We start from the raw sequence: 12,486 nt of genomic DNA, 5'->3' as shown, positions 1-12,486 counted from the left end.
GCGGCGTTCCATTGCGGTGTGTTGTACAGCGAGTGAGTAGCAGCACAAGAACAGACAGCGGGGTCTCCAACAGGACACTCGACTTAGGGGGGCTCGGCCCGTCCGACCCCGGAGCAGCCGCGGCCCGCACGCCGCTACCCGCGGGCGTTCGCGGCGCCGGCACCACGCCCGCCCCCGCAGCGCCCGCGGCGAGGGCCAGGCCACGCCCAGCTGCCCTCAGCTAACGAGGGGCTCTATAAAGGCAAGCCAGGCACGGAGCCTGGCGGATTTCAGCACCACCAGCTCGGGACATCTAGGGGTGCCCCTATATCCACTGTGGTGACTTTCTGCTTGCACTATCTTTCTTCTTCTCCCTTTCTCAATGACAAGCAGATTTTCTACTTGTGTGCTGGCTTTAGTACTCTTTTGTTATTCCTCTAATTCTTATGATCCATCGGCGTTGCCTGATCCTCGGGATCCAAAGTTTATTCAGGAATGTGTGCAAACCCACAACACATTGCGGTCCAGAGTGGATCCACCAGCCAGCAACATGCTCTACATGGTAAGGCAATCTCCATGACTTATATACAAATCTGTGGCATTGCGATGCTGTTTATGTTTGTCAAAGATTGCTTTTGTGATTAAATGCAAAAAATCAGAAAACAACCCCACAAAAACCTGGGGTCATAAGACTGACCACTTTTCAAAGCAGAGAAAAAGGCTCTAATTATCAGCTGGCTTTATGCAATCAGATATGTGCAGTTTAGCTCTGACTGAAATTGCTCATTCGAAGCTGAAGATGCCAGCCCTCAGCTGAGTGGTGTTGTGTGGTGTTGTGTCGTGTCGTGCGAGAAGCCTCCTGGTTGCGAGGCACCGCACGCAGCTCGGCAGCCGGAGGTGTGGGCTTTGTGCACATCGAAGCACAACTTTCATGCTCGAGTCGGCGAGGGCAGATCCTGTTGCCAAACAGCTCTGGAGAGCTTTCTCTGAGCGTCCTCTGCAAGGCTCTCACCAACTGAGCCAGCAGGGCAGCAGTTCCGAGGGGCTGGGCCTGCAGGGGAAGCCAAAAAGCACCAAGTTCATTTTCCATTTCTGGTTGTCAGACACTAAAAGATAAGTGCCCCATTTGGGAGGGGTAACTGCACAGTAATAAAACTTGAATTGCAAACACGACAGGAAACTTACTTAGTTTCTCTTCTAGATTAATCTTTTAGATCAGCTCTCCTCAGCTCTGCATCCTGGCCTTCAGAACATGTTGTTTGGACTCTTTATTTTCTACATTGCTTTACTATCCCTAAACAAACAAAATACTGCTAGGATGTTTTAAAAGTGCAGTATTTGTGTTTTTAAATTGTGCTTAATTTTTTTATTTTGAAAAAGTAAAGAACTGAAATCTGAAAAAAACTAAGGGCAGCATAAGAAAGAGACAAATTGCATCAAAAACAGAAACTGAATCATGGTAGGTTTCTTTCAAAACACTGCAAAATCTCTAGTCTTAAATATGACCTCTCCCAGGAGCTATTTAATGTTGAGATAGCAGTGCAATACGTGATAAAATCTATTACAAAAGAAAAAGCAATGGAATTGAAAACAGTATTTTGAGTGGCCCTTGGCACGTCAAAAAAGTCAGAAAAGAAGATGGTGCTTTTATTTCACAGGGAACTTCTTTTTTGCTGGAGGTAACTGTCCCCCTAGATATGTAAAAATTAAGATTGAATTCAGGCCATTCCTATATTTTGGAAAAGTAGTTTTTAAAAGAACATGCAAAATGGAAACTCCTTTAATTGCAAGTAACAAAGTTCAACCACTGATATTTGTAATACATGTATTATAAAATGAGAACGTTGATCTAAAATTTTATACCTGACAAATGTGAGCCCTTTTTCATCCACCAAAAGCACTCGTTCTGTTCTAAGGCTCCTCAAAAACAGCAGTCTCACTAGTTTCATGAGGACTTTACAACTGTCTCCTTTGAATTAGTGCTGCCTTCCATCACTTTTCACATATTATGCATTAAATTTTTCCTCCTTAAGTCAGCAGCAACTTGTTAAAAAAAGGAAAACTGAGAAGCAGTTCATGAGGGGGGAAAAAAAAAGTAAGTATTGTTTCCTTAAACGGCAGTGATATCTATATGGAAATCTCCCTGTCCTGTGCATTTTCTTTGCAAGCCATTTAGTCCAATCTTTCTGTTTAAGTGCAGTATTATAAGCAAATGTGGAGTGTAACTGCAGTTAAACTAAAAATCATTGTGAACATTTCTGTACACTGCTTTTCATCTGTCAGCCAGATTAAGCATTCACACAAAATGGAAAGTATATTTAAACTTACTATGCAACTTTAAACTTAGTATTATTCATACCTTTATCAAACTTTAAACCTATTACTACTGTAGAATGAAGGAGAGAAGGTGCATGGACTCTTAAAAAGCAGAATGTGAAAAAAAAGAGACCATGAAACACTAAGGTGCATCCCCTACTGTTGTACTCCTTTTATGATGATCATCTCAGAGCCTTGGCAAGATAGAAAATGAAGCTTCTGTCTTAACTGGCAGAGTTATCTTCCAGGACTGGAAGATAAGTTCTGTATAATGCCAGATTTTATCCATTGTCCTTAAATGTATCCAAGGAAATACCAACTGCTTACTTGAAATAAGACTCCCTGCCCCAAATTTAATACTTGATATAATACAGAATATAATAATACTGAATATTAATATAATTAATAATATGAATATAATACTGAATATGAATTCTTGAATTCCTATCTAAATTATTTATGTCCAAGTTTTATGGGTGTATTTGGTTTGCATGAACAGGTTTTGGAAGTGGAGCTACAGGGGTAGCTTCTCTGAGAAGCTGCCAGAAGCTTCCTGCATGTCCCACAGAACCATTTCCCCACTGCTGGCCAAGGCCAAGTCCTTCAGCCACAGTGGTAGTGCCTCTTAGATAAGTCATTCAAGAAGGGGAAAGGTTGTGCACAGGCAATTGCAGCCAGAGAAGATATGAAAGGAACAACTCTGCAGACACCAAGGTCAGGGCAGAAAGAGCAGGAGGAAGTGCTCCAGGCACTGGAGCAGAGATTTCCCTGCAGCCCGTGGTGCAGCCCATGGTAAGGCAGGATGTGACCCTCCAGTCCATGGAGGTCTGTGGAGGGACAGAGATCCACCTGCAGCCTGTGGAGGACCCCACACTGGAGCAGGTGGAGGCCTGAAGGGGGCTTTGATCCTGTGGGAAACCTTTGCTGGAGTAGGGTCCTGGCAGGGGCTGTGGCCCCATGGAGAGAGAAGCCCGCACTGAGCAGGTTTGCTGGCAGGACTGGTGACTCTAGGGAGGACCCACTCTGGAGCAGTGTGTTCTTAAAGGACTGCACCCTGTGCAAGGGACCATGCTGGAGCAGTTTGGGAAGAGCTATACCCCATGAGAAGGAAGAGAAGTTTGTGGAGGACTGTCTCCTGTTGGAGGGACCCCCACACTGGAGCAGGAGAAGAGTGTGAGGAGTCCTTCCCATGAGGAGGAGGGAGCAGGAGAGTGTTTGATGAACAGAGCATAACCCCCAATTCATGTCCCCTTGTGCTGCTGGGGGGAAAGAGGAGGTGGAAAATCAGGACTGAAATTATGTCCTGGAAGAAAGGAGGTGGGAGGAAGGTGTTTAAAATCGTAATAAATACAGTTAATTTCCCCAAGCTGAATCTGTTTTGCCCATGACAGTAACTGATGAATGATCTCTCCCTGTCTTATCTCAATCCAGGAGCTTTTGGTTGCATTTTCTGTCCCCTCCCCAGCTGAGGAGGGCAGTGATAGAGTGGCTTTTGTGGGCACCTGGCCAGTGTCCACCCCACCACATTGGGAAAATACACTCTCCACAAACATTAGGCAAAGGAAGAAATGGACAACATAGGTTAAAAAATATTTTGAAATCTCTGTAGATGCATTTTGGTGTGATCTTGTGATTTTTAATTATGTATTGGTAGCATAAACAATACATATTGTTTCAGACTTAGCTATGGTACAAAAAAAGTTACTTAGGTAAAATATATACATAAAATCTAACAACCTACCTCTGTTAGATTCTACCAAAAATCTACAAAAAGGTAGATTGTAAAATACACCTTTTCCTTCATCGTTTCTGATCCATTCAAAACAATTTCCTTAGCGTTTCCATCATTTGCAGAAGCAAGTAAGCTATTTTAATTAATTCAGAAGAGGACAAATAAAAAGTTTATTAAAAAAAAAAAACTTCAGTACAAAATAGTTCAGTACTGGACAACTTCATTTACATAACACAAAGTATAACTAGGACTACAAGCATACATTTGTGGTACTGTATCTACCAGGACGTACAATGCTGTAATCGCTCAATCAAGGTGTGTGCACAAGAAAACCCAGCAAGAGCAGACACCACCTCCGGTGCAAACAAAAGACATTTACATGATTCAGGTGCTTAAATAACCACATTCTCTAAAATTGAATAGCAGGTGAATGAGTCATTCCACAAATACGAATTCAGCACTCAGGTTTCAAGCCACCAAACACAATGATGATCACCAAAGGGTTGAATTTAAACTGTCCCCAAAATCCCACTGTGCTTGTGAACTGACCTGCAAGCCATGACCTTAAGCAAATATGAGGTTACACAAGACTTTTGCTTTATTGATGTGGTAAGCATAACCCTCATTTTCCAGATTCCATATAAATTCTGTTTAATTTACATTAATGTTCTGTCATGGCCAGCACAGCCTTGAAATGCTCATTGTGCTACAAACACTGTATTTGACTGATAGGTAGCTCTTGGTGTCCAACAAGCCAGTTAGCCCAGATCATATACCACCCCAAAAAATTTCCTCAAGCTTAATCAGCAATTTAAGTTCAGATCAGAAACAAACCTGCAAACTGATCTACCATGTAGCTCTGTAAGTCTTCACAGAAGTAAAAAATGAATGAACCAAAAGCATCTACACTATTGAGATACAGCTTTTCCTGAGAGCTGCTCTGAATTACTGCACTGCCAATATAACAAAGTGATTTTTAATTGTCTTTATTTTGCAGAGTTGGGATCCAGATTTGGCAAAGACTGCAAAAGCTTGGGCAAGTAAATGCTTATTTAAACATAATATATACCTCAAAGAGCGAGGGAAAGTTCACCCCAGATTTGCTTCCGCTGGAGAAAACATCTGGACTGGCTCACTTTCTGTCTTTACCGTGAAAGCAGCCCTTGCCTCTTGGTACCACGAGGTCGAATCCTATGATTACGACACCAATAGGTGCAGTAAAGTATGTGGCCACTATACGCAGGTAGGCATTGCATTTCTCCATCTAAACCATGAACCAGCTTTGCCATTTTGATACAAAACCTCTACATTTCTGTTGAAGATTCAGTGAATCTTTCCAGGGTCTGTAGTCTTACTATATGTCTGTGTGCACAAGATGTTCTTCTGTTCCAAATTATGGGAGGAAAAGAGTCACTGTGGCAATTTGTGGGGTTTTTGGGAAGAAAACAGTGCAGCTATCAAGCAGTCAGATTAGCCAAGCAATGGCCAAAAACCAGGCAACAGCAGTGGCTGTGGGCTGCAGTGCATGAGTGGAATGAGGTCCCAGCTCTGTCAGGTAGACTTCAAAGGCCAAGGGCTGGAGAAGTACCATCATGAAAAGAGATATCTGCAGTTCTGCAAACATCACATACACACTTTGTCCAACTGCTATTCCCAAAGGATGCAGGCAAAGGGAAGAAAAGGACTGCAGCTGCCATGCAACCCTGCAGTCACTACCCACAGCTATAGGAAAGCAGAACAGCTTGCAACAGCAACTCTAGGGTTAAATTTTGACCTGAGGCTATTTAGTATTTTTTGCAGAGATACACATGTGCATTTAGGACTTGAGTAGATGAGGTAAAGCTGGTGGGCTTTCTGAACTTGTGTGCAGACAAGATACTTGGATGCAGGAGCTGTGAGAGGTGACTCTGCTACTCTTTGAGCTTGCTCTCAAGAACATTGCACCTGGAAATTGCACAAAACCACAACTTACCTGGCACTAAAGCACAGTGCTGTTGACCATAGTTTTTTGCAGAGAAGTGGCCCATGCAGTTTCATGGGGGTAGAATAACAAAATAAGATTATTCTCACTTGGAGTTAGCAGTGATAGTGATTGTAACTAGAAGATGTATATATGACAGCCTCATAGAGCTATCCTTGGGTCTTTACTGTCCGGGAACTAGTCATTCCTCTTCTCCTCAACTGTGGAGAAGAGAATTTTCCCTGGGCACAATACTGCAGTTACCACAAATCACTGCTTAGTCAGGGCCTCCTGGGATAGGGAAGGTCCTTTTATTCAGTCCTTCACAGTCCTCAGGAATGAAGTTATCTACAGCTGGTGCCAGGAGCAACCTCTGCTCTGCCACTGCATTGAGAAGACCCTCAGGAGTCTGGGGATTGTCCCATCTTCCCAGAGCTGGTACCAAACAGGCATAAACAGAAAGGGCCAGATTTCCCCTTTAAGTCAGTGGAAGCACAAGTGTATTTATGTTCCAGGATACTTCCATATTGCTCATGTAGTCAGTCATTGCTGCTGTTTTATCACCCTCAAGTACTGCTTTGCCCTTGTCTCCCCTCTGTTGTTGTCATGGGACTTACTTTTTCAGGACTGCAGCATTTGGCTGCACTCTGATAGGATGCTGGGTCCCACAGAAAAGCTTCTGGTAGAGAGGATCAGTAAGTGAAGTAATGGCCTTGTCCCTAGATTATCTTAGTCGTGGCCATGATGTTAAAAGGCAGGACTGCAGCCCAGACACAATCCTCCTCCCAAGGCACCAGTTGCCAGCCTTCTGGCAATTTGCTGTATGTCCTCACAGGATTTAGTAAAGAGGCAGCCAGCTTTCATAAGAGCTGTAGCAGATCATGCAGCCTTTTCTGCACAGGTGTGAACTCAGCTCCCATAGCAGGAAAGACAGAACCCTAATGGATTAGGTTGAAACAAAGGAGATGAACTTCATCTTTCTCCTTTGCAAGAAAGGAAAACAATCTGTTACAGCCAGTTGTGTCTTATTTCTGCATAGTTTTAACAAATAATTGGTGAACTGGGTAAAATAATCAGTCTTTTGTCAGAACAAATGATGATTTTGAGATCCGTTATTGCTGCTTTTCCCTGTGAAGCCTGCCAAAGGAGTCCTCCTCATCCCATTTGTATGTGATAAAACAGGGGAGAGCAGATCTTCTGCTAACTCTTCAGGTGCTGAATCAAAGCCTTTGTCACCAGTGTATCCATCTGTCTTTGCAGGTAGTTTGGGCTACAAGCTACAAGGTTGGGTGTGCTGTCCACTTCTGTCCCACAGTGAAATACATCTCCATACGCAACGCAGCACACTTCGTCTGCAACTATGGGCCACCGTAAGGTTTTTTGTTATGGATATTTCACAGGGTTTGGGTCCTACCCCTTCCCTTCCGCAACATGCAAATTTATTAGATCAGTCCATTTAGTCCTGTTTTTTGTGGGAGGAAATAGTCTCCAAAATAAAGAGGTACACCTTTGTCCAAACAGCTTTTTTTAATTTGCTAGATGAGGGCTATATATTGGAGATAAAAATCAGTGGGACTGGAAGAAAGGATTAAATATAAGATGTTGACATGAAAATACTGAAGACATCATCTGAAAGTTAATCCCTTGCTCCTAAATGCCAAGATGGCCCCAGACAGTTGCCAAGGTGCAAACCCAAAGTCTGAAGATATTCCCACACATGCCCGAGGAATTAAGCCCCTACGTAAATGGCTTGGATAAACAGTGAAGTGTGCAGTGCTGGCAGCCTGCAGTCTTAGCAGCTGAGGGCTGCTTAGGAGGCTGGGGCTGCTCAAGACAAAATTTGATCCAGAGATCCTTCATGTGCATAGTCAGTAGGATATCCAGCTAGGATGGATGTATTATTCTCCAGCTAATTAATACCACCTCGGTATAAATGCAGCTTTAAAAGCTTTACATGCATACCATGTTGGGCCAAAGCCAGGCAGCCCTTGAACTCAATCAAGTTTGGCATTCCTTTTGCCTGTGCCTCATCCGTGGAAGGATATGTACCCCTGACTAGATACCTTGAAATGACACAGCTGCTGCTCTCCCCAGAAGCCCCACACCCAAATGTGCAGAGGCCCAAAATCCCACTGGATTTCTTGCCCTGTGTTGGCATAGGGAAGAGGAGTGGTCCCTTCACCAGCACCCAGCAAAGCAGGCAGGGGGCTCTCTGGAGAGGCAAGGTGCTCTAGAGAGGGCTTTGAAGCTGGGCCCTTCCCTGCTGGGTGAGGACACCACAAATGGTCAGTTGCAAGCTAACAAGTAAAGTAATGTCACATCCAGCTGTTGATTTTGCAAAGCAGCAGCTTCATTGCTTTGTTTCAGCTCTGCCAAGGGCCCAGGCAAGATGCATACACAGGTTCCTCAAGTGAATGTACTCTTCAGCTTAGACCAAGTAATGAAAGCCTTGCCTTGCTGAAAGTAATGAGGTTTTACCATGAAGTTTCATCTCACTGCTGAGATTTCATGCTTACAAAATCCCTCACAGGTTCATGGGCAGTTTGAGGCATGCCGTAAGTCTTGCTTTGGCCATGCTTTGAGCAAAGCGCTGAGGATGTGTTTGGTGCAGTATCAGCCTGGGCAGAGGTAGTTGGTCCCACTCACACTACTGGCAGGAGACAGACCTGCATCATTCCTAAAATATTAAACAACAAATGGATGAAATCACCACCTATGATTCTCCAACACCACAGCATTTCTCTTCAAGGCTGAATACACACATACATACACAGTAACTGAACCTGCTCTTGCTTCCAGAGCCAGCTATGAGATTCCAGAGTCTCCACGCACACAAATTACCCAACTCTGAGACTGCTTTAATTCCCAGGTTTGCAATACTGCTGTCTCCAAGCTCCTAAACAGGGTGTCCCATTACACCTAATCTCTTCTGTTTCTCTGCATGTCTTGAGCACAGGGCACTCAGACAGGACTCTTGAAAAAAAAACCATCATTCTATCAACACAAGTGAAGCAGAACTCAGGTTAAAACCTAACTAGTAGTAGGTATTAACATCTTCCCAAGGGCTGTTTGAGAGCAGTGGTATTTTCCTTTGCAGTGGGAATTATCCAGTGCGCCCATACAAGACCGGAGGAGCGTGCAGTGAGTGCGGTGGTGAGCAGTGTACCATGCAGCTGTGTCGTAAGTAGAAGACAACCAGACATCCTCCCCAGGCACATGTAGAAAGGGAAAGAGCACACAAAAGATAGTGGCAGGAAGGAGGCACATCACTCTCCTGTTCCTAAATATAGGCTGAAAAACTGCAGTCAGAAGCCAAGTGGGTAGTGATGCACAAAAAGAGGGGATGAGGGCAGAAGGAGCCTGTTTTCTACCCTGGGGAGTGATGGAATGGGGTCTGCTCTTCAGGTGCTGGAGGCTGTGTAAGGTGTTACTACCCCTGACAGAAGTTACTGCTTGCAGAAACAAAGCAGAGAATGGGATACTATCCTGGAGACTCCATATTATCCACACCTGATGTGTGAGCTGTGGCTTGAGCTGGTGTAGGTCCAAGCAAGCTTTGCCCCTGCCATGCCACTACAGGTGGGGAGAGCAGTCATGGCACTGCCAAGGCTGCTCACTCCAGTGACAATCAGCGAGGCCATCTGGTTTCCCCTAAGCACTGGGAGAGAACAAGGCTGACATGCAAGAGCATTCATGGAGATGCAGTGCTCACCTCAAGTCTGACAGCCTTCCTTATATGCTTGTACTTGGCTTTGTAATGGCTGCATGGAGTCAGGAGGGAAGGAGACCTGAAATTTCCATAAAGACAAGGCACTGTGCTGTGGCCATTGGCCTGCAGGGAGCTGAGGGTATGGTCACACTTTTCCCCAGCACTTGACTATTGGTGAGCTAAAAGGAGTGGGAAGATGCTGTTAAAACACCAGTGCCTAAGGAATTTAAGGGAGTCCTGGATTCACAGAGCTGTGTACTGTTAGTTGCAAGCTTTCAAAACACAGGGCACAGGGCAAAAACCTGGAAGCCTAGAATCTTGGGAAGCCCACCCAGGGGGGAGTCCTCTCTACACCAGCCACTGGCAGTAGAAGTCAAAAAAGTATGATAAACCACTCCTCAGCAAAATAATGAGAGTCACTGCAGGGCTCTCCCAGAGTCAGCAGGTCTTGGCTTTTTCCTGAGAAGAAACACATCAGCTGTACTTATAAGCCCATTGTGATACTCACATTTCATCCCTTTTTGGTTAGAGTCAAATTGTTTCTAAATTATAAGTGTGCTTATGTTTACTTCTTTTCTCTCTCCAGAAAATGCAGAGCGTGACAAAGTCATTGGTAAGTACCACTGGAATTACTGCTTCTTTTTGTTGCCCTTGTTGCAGTTATACTTGAAAACAAGTGAATTATTTTGTTTACAGAGGATTCCAGGTGGCATCCAGAGTGGGACAGGCCTGCATGTGATGAGTTCTGCATCTCCGTTATTGCTTTAAGGTCGCTACTCCTTATACTGACATTTGTGGCCTCCTGGCTCTTATCAAAATACTGGTCTCTAGTACCTGCCAGTGGGTAACACACATGTAGAAGACCATTAAGAGCACTTGGCTCAACTCATCTGTTCCATTCACATAAGTTACAGGCAGCACAAACATTGGTAGAGACATTGTTTGCATCCACAGGTGATTTAGAAGTACAGAAATAACATCCTTATTGCAGGTCATAGTTACAAGCACTGATAAGCAGCTTTCTCATTGCTCAGAACCAGTTAAAAGTTAAAATGAATTTTGATGTTAAAATTGCTTTAAAAGTTCAACAGTTAAAATATTTTTTAAAGTGGAGCAGTGTGCATTTGATCTGGTGAGTAGAGGAGCACATTGTCCAGGCAGCACACTTAGGTGGCAGGCAGCTGCCCAACACACTTTAGGAAGGGCTGGAATGTCCAGCCCAGGAGCCAGGCCCCAGCCCACAGCCAAGGCACAGGCAGAGCATGCCTGTCTCATTCCTACTACACTCTTACCTTGGGCACTCCTACAGCAAGACGCAGAGTGGCCTGTATAATTTAAATTTTTAAAGGAATTTTTGGATCCCTGTGAGCTCTGGCATTCGCATCCTGGGGCAGGCAGCACACTTCCCAGTCTCACAGAGCACTTGTCATTGGTACTTTGCTTAGAATTTGCTTTTAAACTCAAGGCACCTGTGCCTAAACAGTTTCCCTTGTGTTTACATGGTTATATATCACTGCAATCTTTCCTGTTGTGGTTTTTTATTTTTTTGAGCATAGGGGTTTTAGTGCTGTTTCAAAGAATAAATCATTATTTCCTGCTTCCTGTGTATGGCGATCATGAATTTGTAACATAACCTAAAGCTTAACTGCTGGTGCACAAAATAACCCCAGACTCAGCTCCAACTTGCACAACACTAGAAACAATACTGGGAAAGATAGAACTCCAAATAAAATTACACTGTGCCCATAGTTACAAGTTTGGTTCAGCAGCTGCCAAAGAACAAATCTCCTGGAACCTGCACATCTGGAGCAGGCAGAAAGCTGCGGGGACAGCTGCCATGTTCAGCTCAGTATGTCCTCTACCAATCACAGTCACTCAGCTCAAGCAGAGTCTGGAAGCAGCAGAGCTGCACAAACTCGCAGCTGGACCACAGCAATCCCAGTCTATACTTTGAGAAGCTTCTGCACCCTATACCTCTGCACACACTGCTGTAGAGGAAGCTGGGAAGTTCCCCTCACCCCTTAATTTCTGCAGTTTTGTCACCACAATCACCACAATGCCTGTCAGTATTTCTGCATGCCCACTCCTGACCCTGACTCCTGATCTTACTACTGGCATGGATTTTAACTTAAAACACTGGAACTGGGGCCCAACGTTTCTCACATTGCACTTCCAGATAGTTATCTGCCTAGTACTGCTTATACTAGAATAGTTTCAATATTGTAGCATTCCTTGAATAAGTAATTTTTCAAAATGCAAATATGTCTGGGGACAAAATCACAAATTTCATGCTTGATATATCTTTATATATATGCATTTTAGTTTGGTGACTGCTGGAGCCTCCATAGCCAAGACAGCACACTCACAGACACTCTTGTCTGAAACCTAAGCCTCAAGTTCCATGTACTGCAAAGTCCCATCTAAAAATCAGCTGGCAAGTGGCACGTGGGGAGCACCACTTGATGTGTGGGCACTCTCCTGCAGCGGGCTCCACAGCAGACCGTCCAGCACGGTCTCTGCCCCCATGGGGGTAGTAGCCTACTGGAAAGGAACGCAGGGAAGGGAACCAGATACACTGCTGTGTCTCGGGAGCTTAAAACGAGCTCAGCAGGAGCTCTCTCCTGCTCAGTTTAATTAATGCATGGTCTCCAGGAGAAGAAACAGAAGCAATGCAGAGACCTTAAAGTTCAAAATGTTGACAGTTTAATCTAACTATATACTTCAGCAAGCAGCTCTTAGGAAATCGTAAGACCTCCCCTTAAAAACCCATGGGCATAGGGGGATTAAATA

At 44.4% G+C, this 12,486-nt stretch overlaps 1 protein-coding gene across 1 annotated transcript; it reads left to right on the top strand.

Moving 5' to 3' along the window:
• The first annotated feature begins 181 nt into the window (after nucleotides 1-181).
• On the top strand, nucleotides 182-11,294 carry LOC128808072 (glioma pathogenesis-related protein 1-like). The gene is made up of 6 exons (XM_053978873.1): nucleotides 182-541; nucleotides 5,025-5,270; nucleotides 7,248-7,357; nucleotides 9,085-9,167; nucleotides 10,283-10,309; nucleotides 10,393-11,294. The coding sequence occupies exons 1-6, from the start codon at nucleotides 362-364 to the stop codon at nucleotides 10,542-10,544; spliced, it is 798 nt and encodes a 265-aa protein (XP_053834848.1). The 5' UTR covers nucleotides 182-361; the 3' UTR covers nucleotides 10,545-11,294.
• The last annotated feature ends 1,192 nt before the right edge of the window (nucleotides 11,295-12,486 follow it).

The sequence above is a fragment of the Vidua macroura genome, chromosome 5, assembly GCF_024509145.1.
Source record: "Vidua macroura isolate BioBank_ID:100142 chromosome 5, ASM2450914v1, whole genome shotgun sequence".
Classification (NCBI taxonomy): Eukaryota; Metazoa; Chordata; class Aves; order Passeriformes; family Viduidae; genus Vidua; species Vidua macroura.
The sequence above is the reverse complement of the archived record's forward strand: the minus strand, read 5'-3'. Positions and strand labels throughout refer to the sequence as shown.

Bases quoted from the DNA above. Each gene is read 5' to 3' on its own strand.
- LOC128808072 (XM_053978873.1), top strand. From the start codon at position 362: ATGACAAGCAGATTTTCTACTTGTGTGCTGGCTTTAGTACTCTTTTGT. The intron at 542-5,024 runs GTAAGGCAATCT...TTTATTTTGCAG, and splicing joins CCAGCAACATGCTCTACATG to AGTTGGGATCCAGATTTGGC. The intron at 10,310-10,392 runs GTAAGTACCACT...TTTTGTTTACAG, and splicing joins AGAGCGTGACAAAGTCATTG to AGGATTCCAGGTGGCATCCA.